Here is a 13,934-nt window from a genome sequence, read left to right as displayed (position 1 = left end):
GTATGTACATTTTTTTTGCTTTTTTTGCTTCACATGCCCTGCTTTAATCCACTGACAGCATGTCAACCCCGGTATACCACATCGCTCCAATTCACTCTATTCCTTTCCCTCCTTTCACCCTCCTGCATGTTCAGGCCCCGATCACACAAAATCTTTTTCACTCCATCTTTCCACCTCCAATTTGGTCTCCCACTTCTCCTCGTTCCCTCCACCTCCGACACATATATCCTCTTGGTCAATCTTTCCTCACTCATTCTCTCCATGTGACCAAACCATTTCAAAACACCCTCTTCTGCTCTCTCAACCACGCTCTTTTTATTTCCACACATCTCTCTTACCCTTACGTTACTTACTCGATCAAACCACCTCACACCACACATTGTCCTCAAACATCTCATTTCCAGCACATCCATCCTCCTGCGCACAACTCTATCCATAGTCCACGCCTCGCAACCATACAACATTGTTGGAACCACTATTCCTTCAAACATACCCATTTTTGCTTTCCGAGATAATGTTTTCGACTTCCACACATTCTTCAAGGCTCCCAGAATTTTCGCCCCCTCCCCCACCCTATGATCCACTTCCGCTTCCATGTTTCCATCCGCTGCCAGATCCACTCCCAGATATCTAAAACACTTCACTTCCTCCAGTTTTTCTCTATTCAAACTCACCTCCCAATTGACTTGACCCTCAACCCTACTGTACCTAATAACCTTGCTCTTATTCACATTTACTCTTAACTTTCTTCTTCCACACACTTTACCAAACTCAGTCACCAGCTTCTGCAGTTTCTCACATGAATCAGCCACCAGCGCTGTATCATCAGCGAACAACAACTGACTCACTTCCCAAGCTCTCTCATCCCCAACAGACTTCATACTTGCCCCTCTTTCCAAAACTCTTGCATTTACCTCCCTAACAACCCCATCCATAAACAAATTAAACAACCATGGAGACATCACACACCCCTGCCGCAAACCTACATTCACTGAGAACCAATCACTTTCCTCTCTTCCTACAAGCACACATGCCTTACATCCTCGATAAAAACTTTTCACTGCTTCTAACAACTTTCCTCCCACACCATATATTCTTAATACCTTCCACAGAGCATCTCTATCATCTCTATCATATGCCTTCTCCAGATCCATAAATGCTACATACAAATCCATTTGCTTTTCTAAGTATTTCTCACATACATTCTTCAAAGCAAACACCTGATCCACACATCCTCTACCACTTCTGAAACCACACTGCTCTTCCCCAATCTGATGCTCTCTACATGCCTTCACCCTCTCAATCAATACCCTCCCATACAATTTGCCAGGAATACTCAACAAACTTATACCTCTGTAATTTGAGCACTCACTCTTATCCCCTTTGCCTTTGTACAATGGCACTATGCACGCATTCCGCCAATCCTCAGGCACCTCACCATGAGTCATACATACATTAAATAACCTTACCAACCAGTCAACAATACAGTCACCCCCTTTTTTAATAAATTCCACTGCAATACCATCCAAACCTGCTGCCTTGCCGGCTTTCATCTTCCGCAAAGCTTTTACTACCTCTTCTCTGTTTACCAAATCATTTTCCCTAACCCTCGCACTTTGCACACCACCTCGACCAAAACACCCTATATCTGCCACTCTATCATCAAACACATTCAACAAACCTTCAAAATACTCACTCCATCTCCTTCTCACATCACCACTACTTGTTATCACCTCCCCATTTGCGCCCTTCACTGAAGTTCCCATTTGCTCCCCTCTCTTACGCACTTTATTTACCTCCTTCCAGAACATCTTTTTATTCTCCCTAAAATTTAATGATACTCTCTCACCCCAACTCTCATTTGCCCTTTTTTTCACCTCTTGCACCTTTCTCTTGACCTCCTGTCTCTTTCTTTTATACGTCTCCCACTCAATTGCATTTTTTCCCTGCAAAAATCGTCCAAATGCCTCTCTCTTCTCTTTCACTAATACTCTTACTTCTTCATCCCACCACTCACTACCCTTTCTAATCGACCCACCTCCCACTCTTCTCATGCCACAAGCATCTTTTGCGCAATCCATCACTGATACCCTAAATACATCCCATTCCTCCCCCACTCCCCTTACTTCCATTGTTCTCACCTTTTTCCATTCTGTACTCAGTCTCTCCTGGTACTTCCTCACACAAGTCTCCTTCCCAGGCTCACTTACTCTCACCACCCTCTTCACCCCAACATTCACTCTTCTTTTCTGGAAACCCATACAAATCTTCACCTTAGCCTCCACAAGATAATGATCAGACATCCCTACAGTTGCACCTCTCAGCACATTAACATCCAAAAGTCTCTCTTTTGCGCGCCTGTCAATTAACACGTAATCCAATAACGCTCTCTGGCCATCTGTCCTACTTACATAAGTATACTTATGTATATCTCGCTTTTTAAACCAGGTATTCCCAATCATCAGTCCTTTTTCAGCACATAAATCTACAAGCTCTTCACCATTTCCATTTACAACACTGAACACCCCATGTATACCAATTATTCCCTCAACTGCCACATTACTCACCTTTGCATTCAAATCACCCAACACTATAACCCGGTCTCGTGCATCAAAATCACTAACACACTCATTCAGCTGCTCCCAAAACAAGAGCAAGGTTATTAGGTACAGTAGGGTTGAGGGTCAAGTCAATTGGGAGGTGAGTTTGAATGGAGAAAAACTGGAGGAAGTGAAGTGTTTTAGATATCTGGGAGTGGATCTGGCAGCGGATGGAAACATGGAAGCGGAAGTGGATCATAGGGTGGGGGAGGGGGCGAAAATTCTGGGGACATTGAAGAATGTGTGGAAGTCGAGAACATTATCTCGGAAAGCAAAAATGGGTATGTTTGAAGGAATAGTGGTTCCAACAATGTTGTATGGTTGCGAGGCGTGGGCTATGGATAGAGTTGTGCGCAGGAGGATGGATGTGCTGGAAATGAGATGTTTGAGGACATTGTGTGGTGTGAGGTGGTTTGATCGAGTAAGTAACGTAAGGGTAAGAGAGATGTGTGGAAATAAAAAGAGCGTGGTTAAGAGAGCAGAAGAGGGTGTTTTGAAGTGGTTTGGGCACATGGAGAGAATGAGTGAGGAAAGATTGACCAAGAGGATATATGTGTCGGAGGTGGAGGGAACGAGGAGAAGTGGGAGACCAAATTGGAGGTGGAAAGATGGAGTGAAAAAGATTTTGTGTGATCGGGGCCTGAACATGCAGGAGGGCAAGGAATAGAGTGAATTGGAGCGATGTGGTATACCGGGGTTGACGTGCTGTCAGTGGATTGAATCAAGGCATGTGAAGCGTCTGGGGTAAACCATGGAAAGCTGTGTAGGTATGTATATTTGCGTGTGTGGACGTATGTATATACATGTGTATGGGGGGGGGTTGGGCCATTTCTTTCGTCTGTTTCCTTGCGCTACCTCGCAAACGCGGGAGACAGCGACAAAGTATAATAAAAAAAAAAATAATATATATATATATATATATATATATATATATATATATATATATATATATATATTATCCCTGGGGATAGGGGAGAAAGAATACTTCCCACGTATTCCCCGCGTGTCGTAGAAGGCGACTAAAAGGGGAGGGAGCGGGTGGCTGGAAATCCTCCCCTCTTGTTTTTTTTTGTTTTTTTCTAATTTTCCAAAAGAAGGAACAGAGAAGGGGGCCAGGTGAGGATATTCCCTCTAAGGCCCAGTCCTCTGTTCTTAATGCTGCCTCACTAATGCGGGAAATGGCGAATATTATGAAAGAAAAGATATATATATATATATATATATACTTTTTTTTTATATATTATATTTTGCTTTGTCGCTGTCTCCCGCGTCAGCGAGGTAGTGCATGGAAACAGACGAAAGAATGGCCTAACCCACCAACATACACATGTATATACATACACATCCACACACATGCACATATACATACTTATACATTCCAACGTGGAAGGTATTAAGAATATATGGTGTGGGAGGCAAGTTGTTAGAAGCAGTGAAAAGTTTTTATCGAGGATGTAAGGCATGTGTACGTGTAGGAAGAGAGGAAAGTGATTGGTTCTCAGTGAATGTTGATTTGCGGCAGGGGTGCATGATGTCTCCATGGTTGTTTAATTTGTTTATGGATGGTATTGTTAGGGAGGTGAATGCAAGAGTTTTGGAGAGAGGGGCAAGTATGCAGCCTGTTGTGGATGAGAGAGCTTGGGAAGTGAGTCAGTTGTTGTTCGCTGATGATATAGCGCTGGTGGCTGATTCGGGTGAGAAACTGCAGAAGATGGTGACTGAGTTTGGTAAAGTGTGTGAAAGAAGAAAGCTGAGAGTAAATGTGAATAAGAGCAAGGTTATTAGGTACAGTAGGGTTGAGGAACAAGTCAGTTGGGAGGTAAGTTTGAATGGAGAAAAACTGGAGGAAGTGAAGTGCTTTAGATATCTGGGAGTGGATTTGGCAGTGGATGGAACCATGCAAGCAGAAGTGAATCATAGGGTTGGGGAAGGGGCAAAAGTTTTGGGAGCGTTGAAAAATGTGTGGAAGTTGAGAACATTATCTTGGACAGCAAAAATGGGTATGTTTGAAGGAATAGTGGTTCCAACAATGTTATGTGGTTGCGAGGCCTGGGCTATAGATAGAATTGTGCGGAGGAGGGTGGATTTGCTGGAAATGAGATGTTTGAAGACAATATGTGGTGTGAGGTGGTTTGATCGAGTAAGTTATGAAAGGTTAAGAGAGATGTGTGGTAATAAAAAGAGTGTGGTTAAGAGAGCAGAAGAGGGTGTTTTGAAATGGTTTGGTCACATGGAAAGAATGAGTGAGGAGAGATTGACAAAGAGATATATGTGTCAGAGGTGAAGGGAACGAGGAGACGTGGGAGCCCAAATTGGAGGTGGAAAGATGGAATGAAAAAGATTTTGAGTGATCGGGGCCTGAACATGCAGGAGGGTGAAGGGCGTGCAAGGAATAGAGGGAATTGGAACGATGTGGTATACTGGGGTTGACGTGCTGTCAATGGATTGAACCAGGGCATGTGAAGCATCTGGGGTAAACCATGTTTAGTTTTGTGGGGCCTGGATGTGGAAAGGGAGCTGTGGTTTTGGTGCATTATACGTGACAGCTAGAAACTGAGCGTGAATGAATATGGCCTTTGTTGTCTTTGTTGTCTCAACCACACTTTTTATTACCACACATCTCTCTTACCCTTTCATTACTTACTTGATCAAACCACCTCACACCACATATTGTCCTCAAACATCTCATTTCCAACACATCCACCTTCCTCTGCACAACTCTATCTATAGCCCACGCCTCGCAACCATAAAACATTGTTGGAACCACTATTGCTTCATACATACCCATTTTTGCTTTCTGAGATAATGTTCTCACCTTCCACACATTTTTCAATGCTCCCAAAACTTTCGCCCCCTCCCCCACCCTGTGACTCACATCTGCTTCCATGGTTTCATCCGCTGCCAAATCCACTCCCAGGTATCTAAAACATTTCACTTCCTCCAGTTTCCATTCAAACTTACCTTCCAATTGACTTGTCCCTCAACCTTACTTTACCTTATAACCTTGCTCTTATTCACATTTACTCTCAGCTTTCTCCTTTCACACACTTTACCAAACTCAGTCACCAGCTTCTGCAGTTTCTCACCCGAATCAGCCACAAGCGCTGTATCATCAGCGAACAACAGCTGACTCACTTCCCAAGCCCTCTCATCCATAACAGACTGCATACTTGCCTCACATCCACATGTATACCAAAACTTTCACTTTTACACATGCATTTACTCCTCTGTAGAAGGCTTTCACACCATCCAACATTTGTCCCCAACCCCATATATCCTTAACACATTTCATAAAGCATTCCACTCAACTCTGTCATATACTTTCTCTGGATCTGTAAAAGCTGCATACAACTTCTCAACTTTTGTTAAATATTTTTCCAGTCATCACCACAAGGATCTGATCCACACTTCCCCTACCTTTCCTAAAACCCCCTTGCTCCTCTTTTATTCTGCATTCATTCACTTCCACCTCTCTATCAGTCATATATTTTTTATACACTTTCCCTGGTACACTTAAGAGCCTTATTCCCTTATAATTGTTACATACACCCTTTGAATAAAGGAACAAAAATAGCCTTCACTCAGTCCTCAGGCACAACCTGCTGTTTCCATTCTATATTGCATATCAGATGCATCTACTCTTTCACATGTTCTCTTCTGTACTTCAGCTTTTCAGTCATAATCCCATCCACTTCAGGTGCCTTTCATACTTCAACTTCATTACTGCAAAAGGCAGTAACATAGGCCCTTGCAGTTGTATCCTCTTCTTTCCATCCTCCATACCCATGCATGTAACAATTGCTTCACTTCTCACATTCATCATTTCTTCAAAATATTCTTTCCATCTTCCTTTCACATTCTCCCCTTGATTCAGCATTTCCCCTTCTTTAGTTCTCACATTAATGTTTCCTCTCTCACATCCACCTTTTTCCTTTTTTCACCTCCCAGTACAATTTCTTATTTTCCCCTGTCTTTTCACTCAACTTCCTCCAAAAATCTTCATCTACTCTCTCTTTGCTTTCCTTTATCAGCTTAATATTCCACTTACACATCTTATATTCTTCCCTCCTCCTGTGCTGTACTTCCAATGGTATATTCTTTTTGAGTAATCTGTCATATGCCTTTTTCTTTTCTTCCACAGCATTTCTAATCACTTCCATTCACCATGCATTGTTCTTTTTATTCCTTTATCTCACGCCTTTTATCCAACTACTAATTCTACAACCTTTAGTCATACTTTTCTAAGTGTTTAAACACCTCACTCACGTATGACTGCATCCCTACATTACTAGACTTCCAGCTAAACTTTCAGCCACCCTCCTTTCATACTTCTCCCTGCAGTGTATGTGATTCATTTTCTTACTTGTCATTGTCTTTACTTGTCCACCCTTTTCTTACACCATACCTCCACTTATCCCTGATCTTTACCCTAACAAGAATTTCAAAATGGTCAAAGTCTCCAAAGAATTCTGTCACAACTCTAGCATCTAGCAAGGTCTTTCTTAATCTTTCATCCACCACATAGTCAGTCCAACCCTTTTGCTTTTTTCTTCCATCATTTCTTATCCACCTTTACCTGTGGATCATCTTGTGCTGTTAAAAGGTGTTTGCTAGGAATAAACCCCTCTTAGCACATATATCTACAAGATAACTTCCATTCTCATGTATTCCAGGCACTCCCAATGTACCATCTATCTCACCAATTTCATCCCATCCCACTTTCACATTCATTTCAACCTTTGCAGACATGTTTCTTTCATAATCTGACACCATTTAATTTCATTCTAGGTGATTCAAGGCATAATTGCATACCTCATAATTACAGATCTGTTTTGTATCACAAGATATTGTAAATGTATTGTTTACCATGTTTTATTGATTATTTTCTTATCATTTGTTATTTACATCTTTTGAAATTTATGTTAGTGCCGTTGTTTATCAGGAACTTGTAATTATCTTTGATTAGTAAATAGTAAATTATTAAAATTTAATGAATTTGATCATATATATTTAGACAGTAATGATACATTGTTACAGCCATTGTAAAGGCACCTCTCAATTTATGTGATGATTATGTTTTTGGAAATGGTCGGGTAAATCGAAAATGCATGAATCATACAAAGAAGATAATGGGAGTTGTTGGGTTTCATTCTTGGTATTCCTACCATAACTAAAGAAGACTCCTCCTTATCCTCATCAAAGGCGACATTTTTCATCAATTCCTAAGTGAGTTCACGTTTTCTTGATACTTCGTTTTTGTAATCAAAACATCAGAATCCATTAACAAACTGAGAGCAAAACTTCTTCCACACTTTGTTCATACAAACAATGGTAATTTCCTTACAGGCCTCACTGATGACTGTGATGGCATCTCTGTTTGTGAAGGACTTCCAGAATTTCTTCAGTCATCTGGTCATTCTCTGTATCCTTCCCAAGCTTTGCAAATATTCTTAATTAGTAGGCCTTGAACATAGATACTACCTCTTGGTCCATTGGCTTGATTAGATTGTTAGGCAGAAGAAGGACTCCTTTGATGTTCTCACCAAGGTTGATGGTCAGGGACATTATTGATAAGGAGGTAGGTATGACATCAGCAGAGGCAGCCTCACCAGTCGTCTTGATAGTTTGGTAATCGTAAAACTTTCCTAAGATTCATGAATAACCAGAACTTCCTGGAAATCACTTCTTCTATTACCAAGTGATCATATTTGACCTCATTGGTGATGGTCATATGCTCCTTAGCACTGCTGGCACAAGAGCAAAAAAAGATATTTTGGTGGCATAGTGCAAGGGGGAAAAAACATAATGTGCAGTACATTGCAGCACAAAATACCATACCACTCTGTGACTATGGACTGTATCCATGCTACACCACTGCATTGCCAGCTCAGTGATGATTACATTATTTGAAACATAAGCCCATTTTCTATGAAAATGGTGTAAAAGGACCATGCATGTTATTCTATAAATGGTTCAAATCAAACTCATGGAGATGAAGAGGTCCCTGATTATGAATAATCACACTGTATAAGTAAGCATGACGATGCATTGTGGAAGGCCCTATCCCCACAAGTAGAGTTCAATTTTTATATATGTATTGTAGATGTTTTGTTCATCATATTTTACTTATTCTTTTATGAAAGTATTATTGATTTTACATGCTTTTGATATTGTTTTCGCTGGATGAAAAATGAATGTTCTCATCTTTTCAAACTTATGACATTGTCTCCTTGTGCATCAGGTTTTTACTTTCATCCTCTTTTATTAGTAATTAAACAAGGGTTGAAGATTTCTATTTTTTATTCTGAGACAGGCATTAATGCATTATTCATGCCTTATAAACAAGCACCATAAGGTACATGCCTCCTAAGGTTAATTGCTATAGACTCAAGTAAATTTCTTTAAAACATATATCAGTCGTAATTTTCTTTTGATGTATTCGATAATGTTCATACAAAAAAATGAATGCTTATTCTTTACAAATATATGTTAGTTTTGCCCAAATGTGTCAGTGAAACCATAGCTCAGTAAAAGTGAACTTTGGGTAGTAAAAGGTTACTAAAATTGTGTACTGGCACATTTGGTACTTGTGAATTTGGTATGAGAGACACAAATCAATACATATGTGGGAGATAGAGATATATTGAGCATGTATGTTGGAGGTGGAAGGAGTTTATCTAAAACTGTTTTTGGATATGTGTGGTAAAAGATTATTCAGAAGATGGTAACAGGCTTACTTTGAATTATGAAAGATATCCAGGATACTTAGGATATAAAAGAAAGAGGCAGGAGGTCAAGAGAAAGATACAAGAGGTAGAAAAGAGGGCAAATGAGAGTTGGGGTGAGAGAGTATCATTAAATTTTAGAGAGAATAAAAAGATGACTTGGAAGGAGGTAGATAAAGTGCATAAGACAAGAGAACAAATGGGACATTGGTGAAGGGGGCTAATGGGGAGGTAATAACAAGGAGTGGTGATGTGAGGAGATGGAGTGAGTATTTTGAAGGTTTATTGAATGTGTTAGATGATAGAGTGGCAGATATAGGGTGTTTTGGTCGAGGTGGTGTGCAAAATGAGAGGGTTAGGGAAAATGATTTGGTAAACAGAGAAGAGGTAGTAAAAGCTTTGTGGAAGATGAAAGCTGTCAAGGCAGTGGGTTTGGATGGTATTGCAGTGGAATTTATTAAAAAAGGGGGTGACTGTGTTGTTGACTGGTTGGTAAGGATATTTAATGTGTGTGTAACTCATGGTGAGGTGCCTGAGGATCAGCGGAATGTATGCATAGTACCATTGTACAAAGGCAAAGGGAAAAAGGTGAGTGCTCAAATTACAGAGGTATAAGTTTGTTGAGTATTCCTGGGAAATTGTATGGGAGGGTATTGATTGAGAGGGTGAAGGCATGTACAGAGCATCAGATTGAGGAAAAGCAGTGTGGTTTCAGAAGTGGTATAGGATGTGTGGATCAGGTGTTTGCTTTGAAGAATGTATGTGAGAAATACTTAGAAAAGCAAATCGATCTGTATGCAGCATTTATGGATGTGGAGAAGGCATATGATATAGTTGATAGAGATGCTTTGTGGAAGGTATTAAGAATTTATGGTGTGGGAGGAAAGTTGCTAGAAGCAGTGAAAAGTTTTTATCGAGGATGTAAGGCATGTGTATGAGTAGGAAGAGAGGAAAGTGATTGGTTCTCAGTGAATGTTGGTTTGTGGCAGGGGTGCGTGATGTCTCCATGGTTGTTTGATTTGTTTATGGATGGGGGTTGTTAGGGAGGTGAATGCAAGAGTTGTGGAGAGAGGGGCAAGTATGCAGTCTGTTGTGGATGAGAGGGCTTGGGAAGTGAGTCAGTTGTTGTTCGCTGATGATACAGCACTAGTGGCTGGTTCAGATGAGAAACTGTAGAAGCTGGTGACTGAGTTTGGTAAAGTGTGTGAAAGAAGAAAGCTGAGAGTAAATGTGAATAAGAGCAAGGTTATTAGGTGCAGTAGGGTTGAGGGACAAGTCAATTGGGAGGTAAGTTTGAATGGAGAAAAACTGGATGAAGTGAAGTGTTTTAGATTTCTGGGAATGGATTTAGCAGCGGATGGGACCATGGAAGCAGAAGTGAGTCACGGGATGGGGGAGGGAGCTAAAGTTCTGGGAGCGTTGAAAAATGTGTGGAAGGCGAGAACATTATGTCAGAAAGCGAAAATGGGTATGTTTGAAGGAATAGTGATTCCATCAGTGCTATATGGTTGCGAGGCGTGGGCTATAGGTTGAGTTGTTTGGAGGAGGGTGGATGTGTTGGAAATGAGATGTTTGAGGACAATATGTGGTGTGAGGTGGTTTGATCAAGTAAGTGATAAAAGAGTAAGAGAGATGTGTGGTAATAAAAAGAGTGTGGTTGAGAGAACAGAAGAGGGTGTATTGAAATGGTTTGGCCACATATAGAGAATGAGTGAGGAAAGATTGACAAAGAGGATATGTGTGTCAGAGTGGAGGGAACAAGAAGTGGGAGACCAAATTGGAGGTGGAAAGATGGCGTGAAAAAGATTTTGAGTGATCAGGGCCTAAACATGCAGGAGGGTGAAAGGCATGCAAGGAATAGAGTGAATTGGAGTGATGTGGCATACCGTGGTTGACGTGCTGTCAATGGATTGAACCAGGGCATGTGAAGCGCCTGGGGTAAACCATGCATGCGGGGAAAGGGAGTTGTCATTTCATGTGTGGTGGGGTGGTGACGGGAATGAATAAAGGCAGCAAGTATGAATTATGTATATGTGTATATTTGCATATGTCAATGTATGTTTATACATGTATACGTTGAGATGTATAGGTATGTATATGTGCGTATGTGGACATGTATGTACATACATGTGTATGTGGGTGGGTTGAGCCATTCTTTCGTCTGTTTCCTTGTGCTACCTCACTAATGTGGGAGACAGCGACAAAGTATAATGATAATAATAAACCTAGGATATACTGCTATTTCTTAATTTTTTTTGACAGGCTTAAGGTTACCACTGAGTCCTAGTGGAAACAATGTACCACCCCGTCAGAGTGTCTTACCTATGGTCAGTGGTCATGTGTTGCAGCCAGCTATGGTTGCCATTCCAAAGTTAGATGTTATTTGGAGCAGAAAAATGAAAGAACGTATCCAAGGTGAGTTTATCACTGTAGATACTGTGGCTTTATGGATGACCTGATATGTTTTGTTTACATAGACAAATTATAAGTCACCTCAATTTCATTTAAGATGCTTGAAAAATCTCTTACAGCTCGTGAGGAAGAAGGTCTGGACATGAGTGCAATTAGAGAGCAGTCCTCAACCATTGAAGATGAAGATAAAAGCACATCCCAAAGAGAGGATGAGTCTGAAGATGCAGCAGAGGAAAGTACCTTTTCCTTAGAGGCAGAAGAGGGCAGTACAAGTTCAGGCGGCATACCAGATCTTAATACTCCTTCTAATGATACATTAGTGAAGACGGAAAGCGGTACTCCTACCATACAGCCAAGAGTTAGTTCAAGAACAAGAACCTTAGTCACTGCAGCAGTAGTGCCTGAACCAAAAGTAGGTTGCCCTTTTTACATGGTCTTGCTTGTAATTTAGAAAAATTTCTAATTAATCTGGTGATTATCAGCCAAAGAAATATTAATGCCTGTCCATAGATTATATCTGCAAAGTAGGAGGAATGAAAGGTGTTCCTAGTATGCTTAGAATATTACACATCTAATGACCATCTTGACTTTGTAACAGCATGCCAGCACTGTTTATAGTACAGTGTCTGTAAGCTAGAATGCATAAAAGAACAGGACTTGTTACCACTATATTGATATTTTTTGCATAAAATGGCAGCTGATGATTTTTATGTGATTTGGAGTTCATTTCCCAATGCTGCCCTTGATTAAGTGTCACAGAGAAGAGATTTGAAAAATATTTTATGTATAACTTGGCTTTTGATCATTTTACAGTAGCCAGTTTTGTATGCTCTAACCTTTGTTTCACCGCTGAACTTGGCAAGATAATGAAAATAAAGCTTTTTGAAAAACTACTTTCAAAAATCTACTCTTTGTGAATGGTGAGCTATATTCCATGTTTTAGGCATATTAGGGTCATGCTCATGCTGCTGTTCAAGGTCTTAGAACTGAAGTAAATTCAAAAGTACCTCTGTATATTTTCATTCTTTAGATGGTAACCATTCCTTCACTTTACGTGAATGTACTTTAACTAATACTTATTTATAACTCACCAGGGGCCAATATCCAAGAAAGAGCTCCTTTGTTACCTAGAACATTTCTGAAGGTTCCTACAGCCCAAGACTGTGCTATTTTCAGTAGGAGGGAAATGTAGACTCATTTAAATTGAACAGTTCTTTCATGAAATAGTACTTTCTGTAATTAAGCTTCACAGTGTAACCTTGAGTAGTTGGCGTCTAGTGATGCCACTGTGATGTATATGTATATACATATATATATATCTTTCTTTCTTTTCTTTCAAACTATTCGCCATTTCCCACATTAGCGAGGTAGCATTAAGAACAGAGGACTGGGCCTTTGAGGTGAATACCCTCACCTGGCCCAATTCTCTGTTCCTTCTTTTGGAAAATTAAAAAAAAACGAGAGGGGAGGATTTCCAGCCCCCCACTCCCTCCCCTTTTAGTCGCCTTCTATGACACGCAAGGAATACGTGGGAAGTATTCTTTCTCCCCTATCCCCAGGGATATATATATATATATATATTTTTATTTATTTATTCTCCTTTGTCGCTTTCTCCCGCGTTAGCAAGGTAGCACAAGGAAACAGATGAAAGAATGGCCCAACCCACCCACATACACATGTATATTCATACACGTCCACACACGCATATATACATACTTATACATCTCAATGTATACATATATATACACACACAGACATATACATATATACACATGTACATAATTCATACTGTCTGCCTTTATTCATTCCCATCGCCACCTCGCAACACATGGAATAACAACCCCCTTCCCCCTCATGTGTGCGAGGTAGCGCTAGGAAAAGATAACAAAGGCCCCTTTCGTTCACACTCAGTCTCTAGCTGTCATGTAATAATGCACCGAAACCACAGCTCCCTTTCCACAGCCAGGCCCCACAGAACTTTCTATGGTTTACCCGAGATGCTTCACATGCCCTGGTTCAATCCATTGACAGCACATCGACCCCGGTATACCACATCGTTCCAATTCACTCTATTCCTTGCACGCCTTTCACCCTCCTGCATGTTCATGCCCCGATCACTCAAAATCTTTTTCACTCCATCTTTCCACCTCCAATTTGGTCTCCCACTTCTCCTCATTCCCTCCTCCTCTGACACATA

At 40.7% G+C, this 13,934-nt stretch overlaps 1 protein-coding gene across 1 annotated transcript in view; it reads left to right on the top strand.

The window, feature by feature from the left end:
- Positions 1-13,934, top strand: part of LOC139766157 (uncharacterized) — a 137,730-nt gene that overhangs the window by 64,009 nt on the left and 59,787 nt on the right. The window contains exons 6-7 of the mRNA XM_071694429.1: positions 11,588-11,740; positions 11,857-12,149. Coding sequence (XP_071550530.1) covers positions 11,588-11,740; positions 11,857-12,149 — 446 coding nt within the window. The remainder of the gene's footprint in view (positions 1-11,587; positions 11,741-11,856; positions 12,150-13,934) is intronic.

The sequence above is a fragment of the Panulirus ornatus genome, chromosome 57 (genome assembly GCF_036320965.1).
Source record: "Panulirus ornatus isolate Po-2019 chromosome 57, ASM3632096v1, whole genome shotgun sequence".
Taxonomy (NCBI): domain Eukaryota; kingdom Metazoa; phylum Arthropoda; class Malacostraca; order Decapoda; family Palinuridae; genus Panulirus; species Panulirus ornatus.
This window is presented reverse-complemented; position numbering and strand designations above follow the sequence as displayed.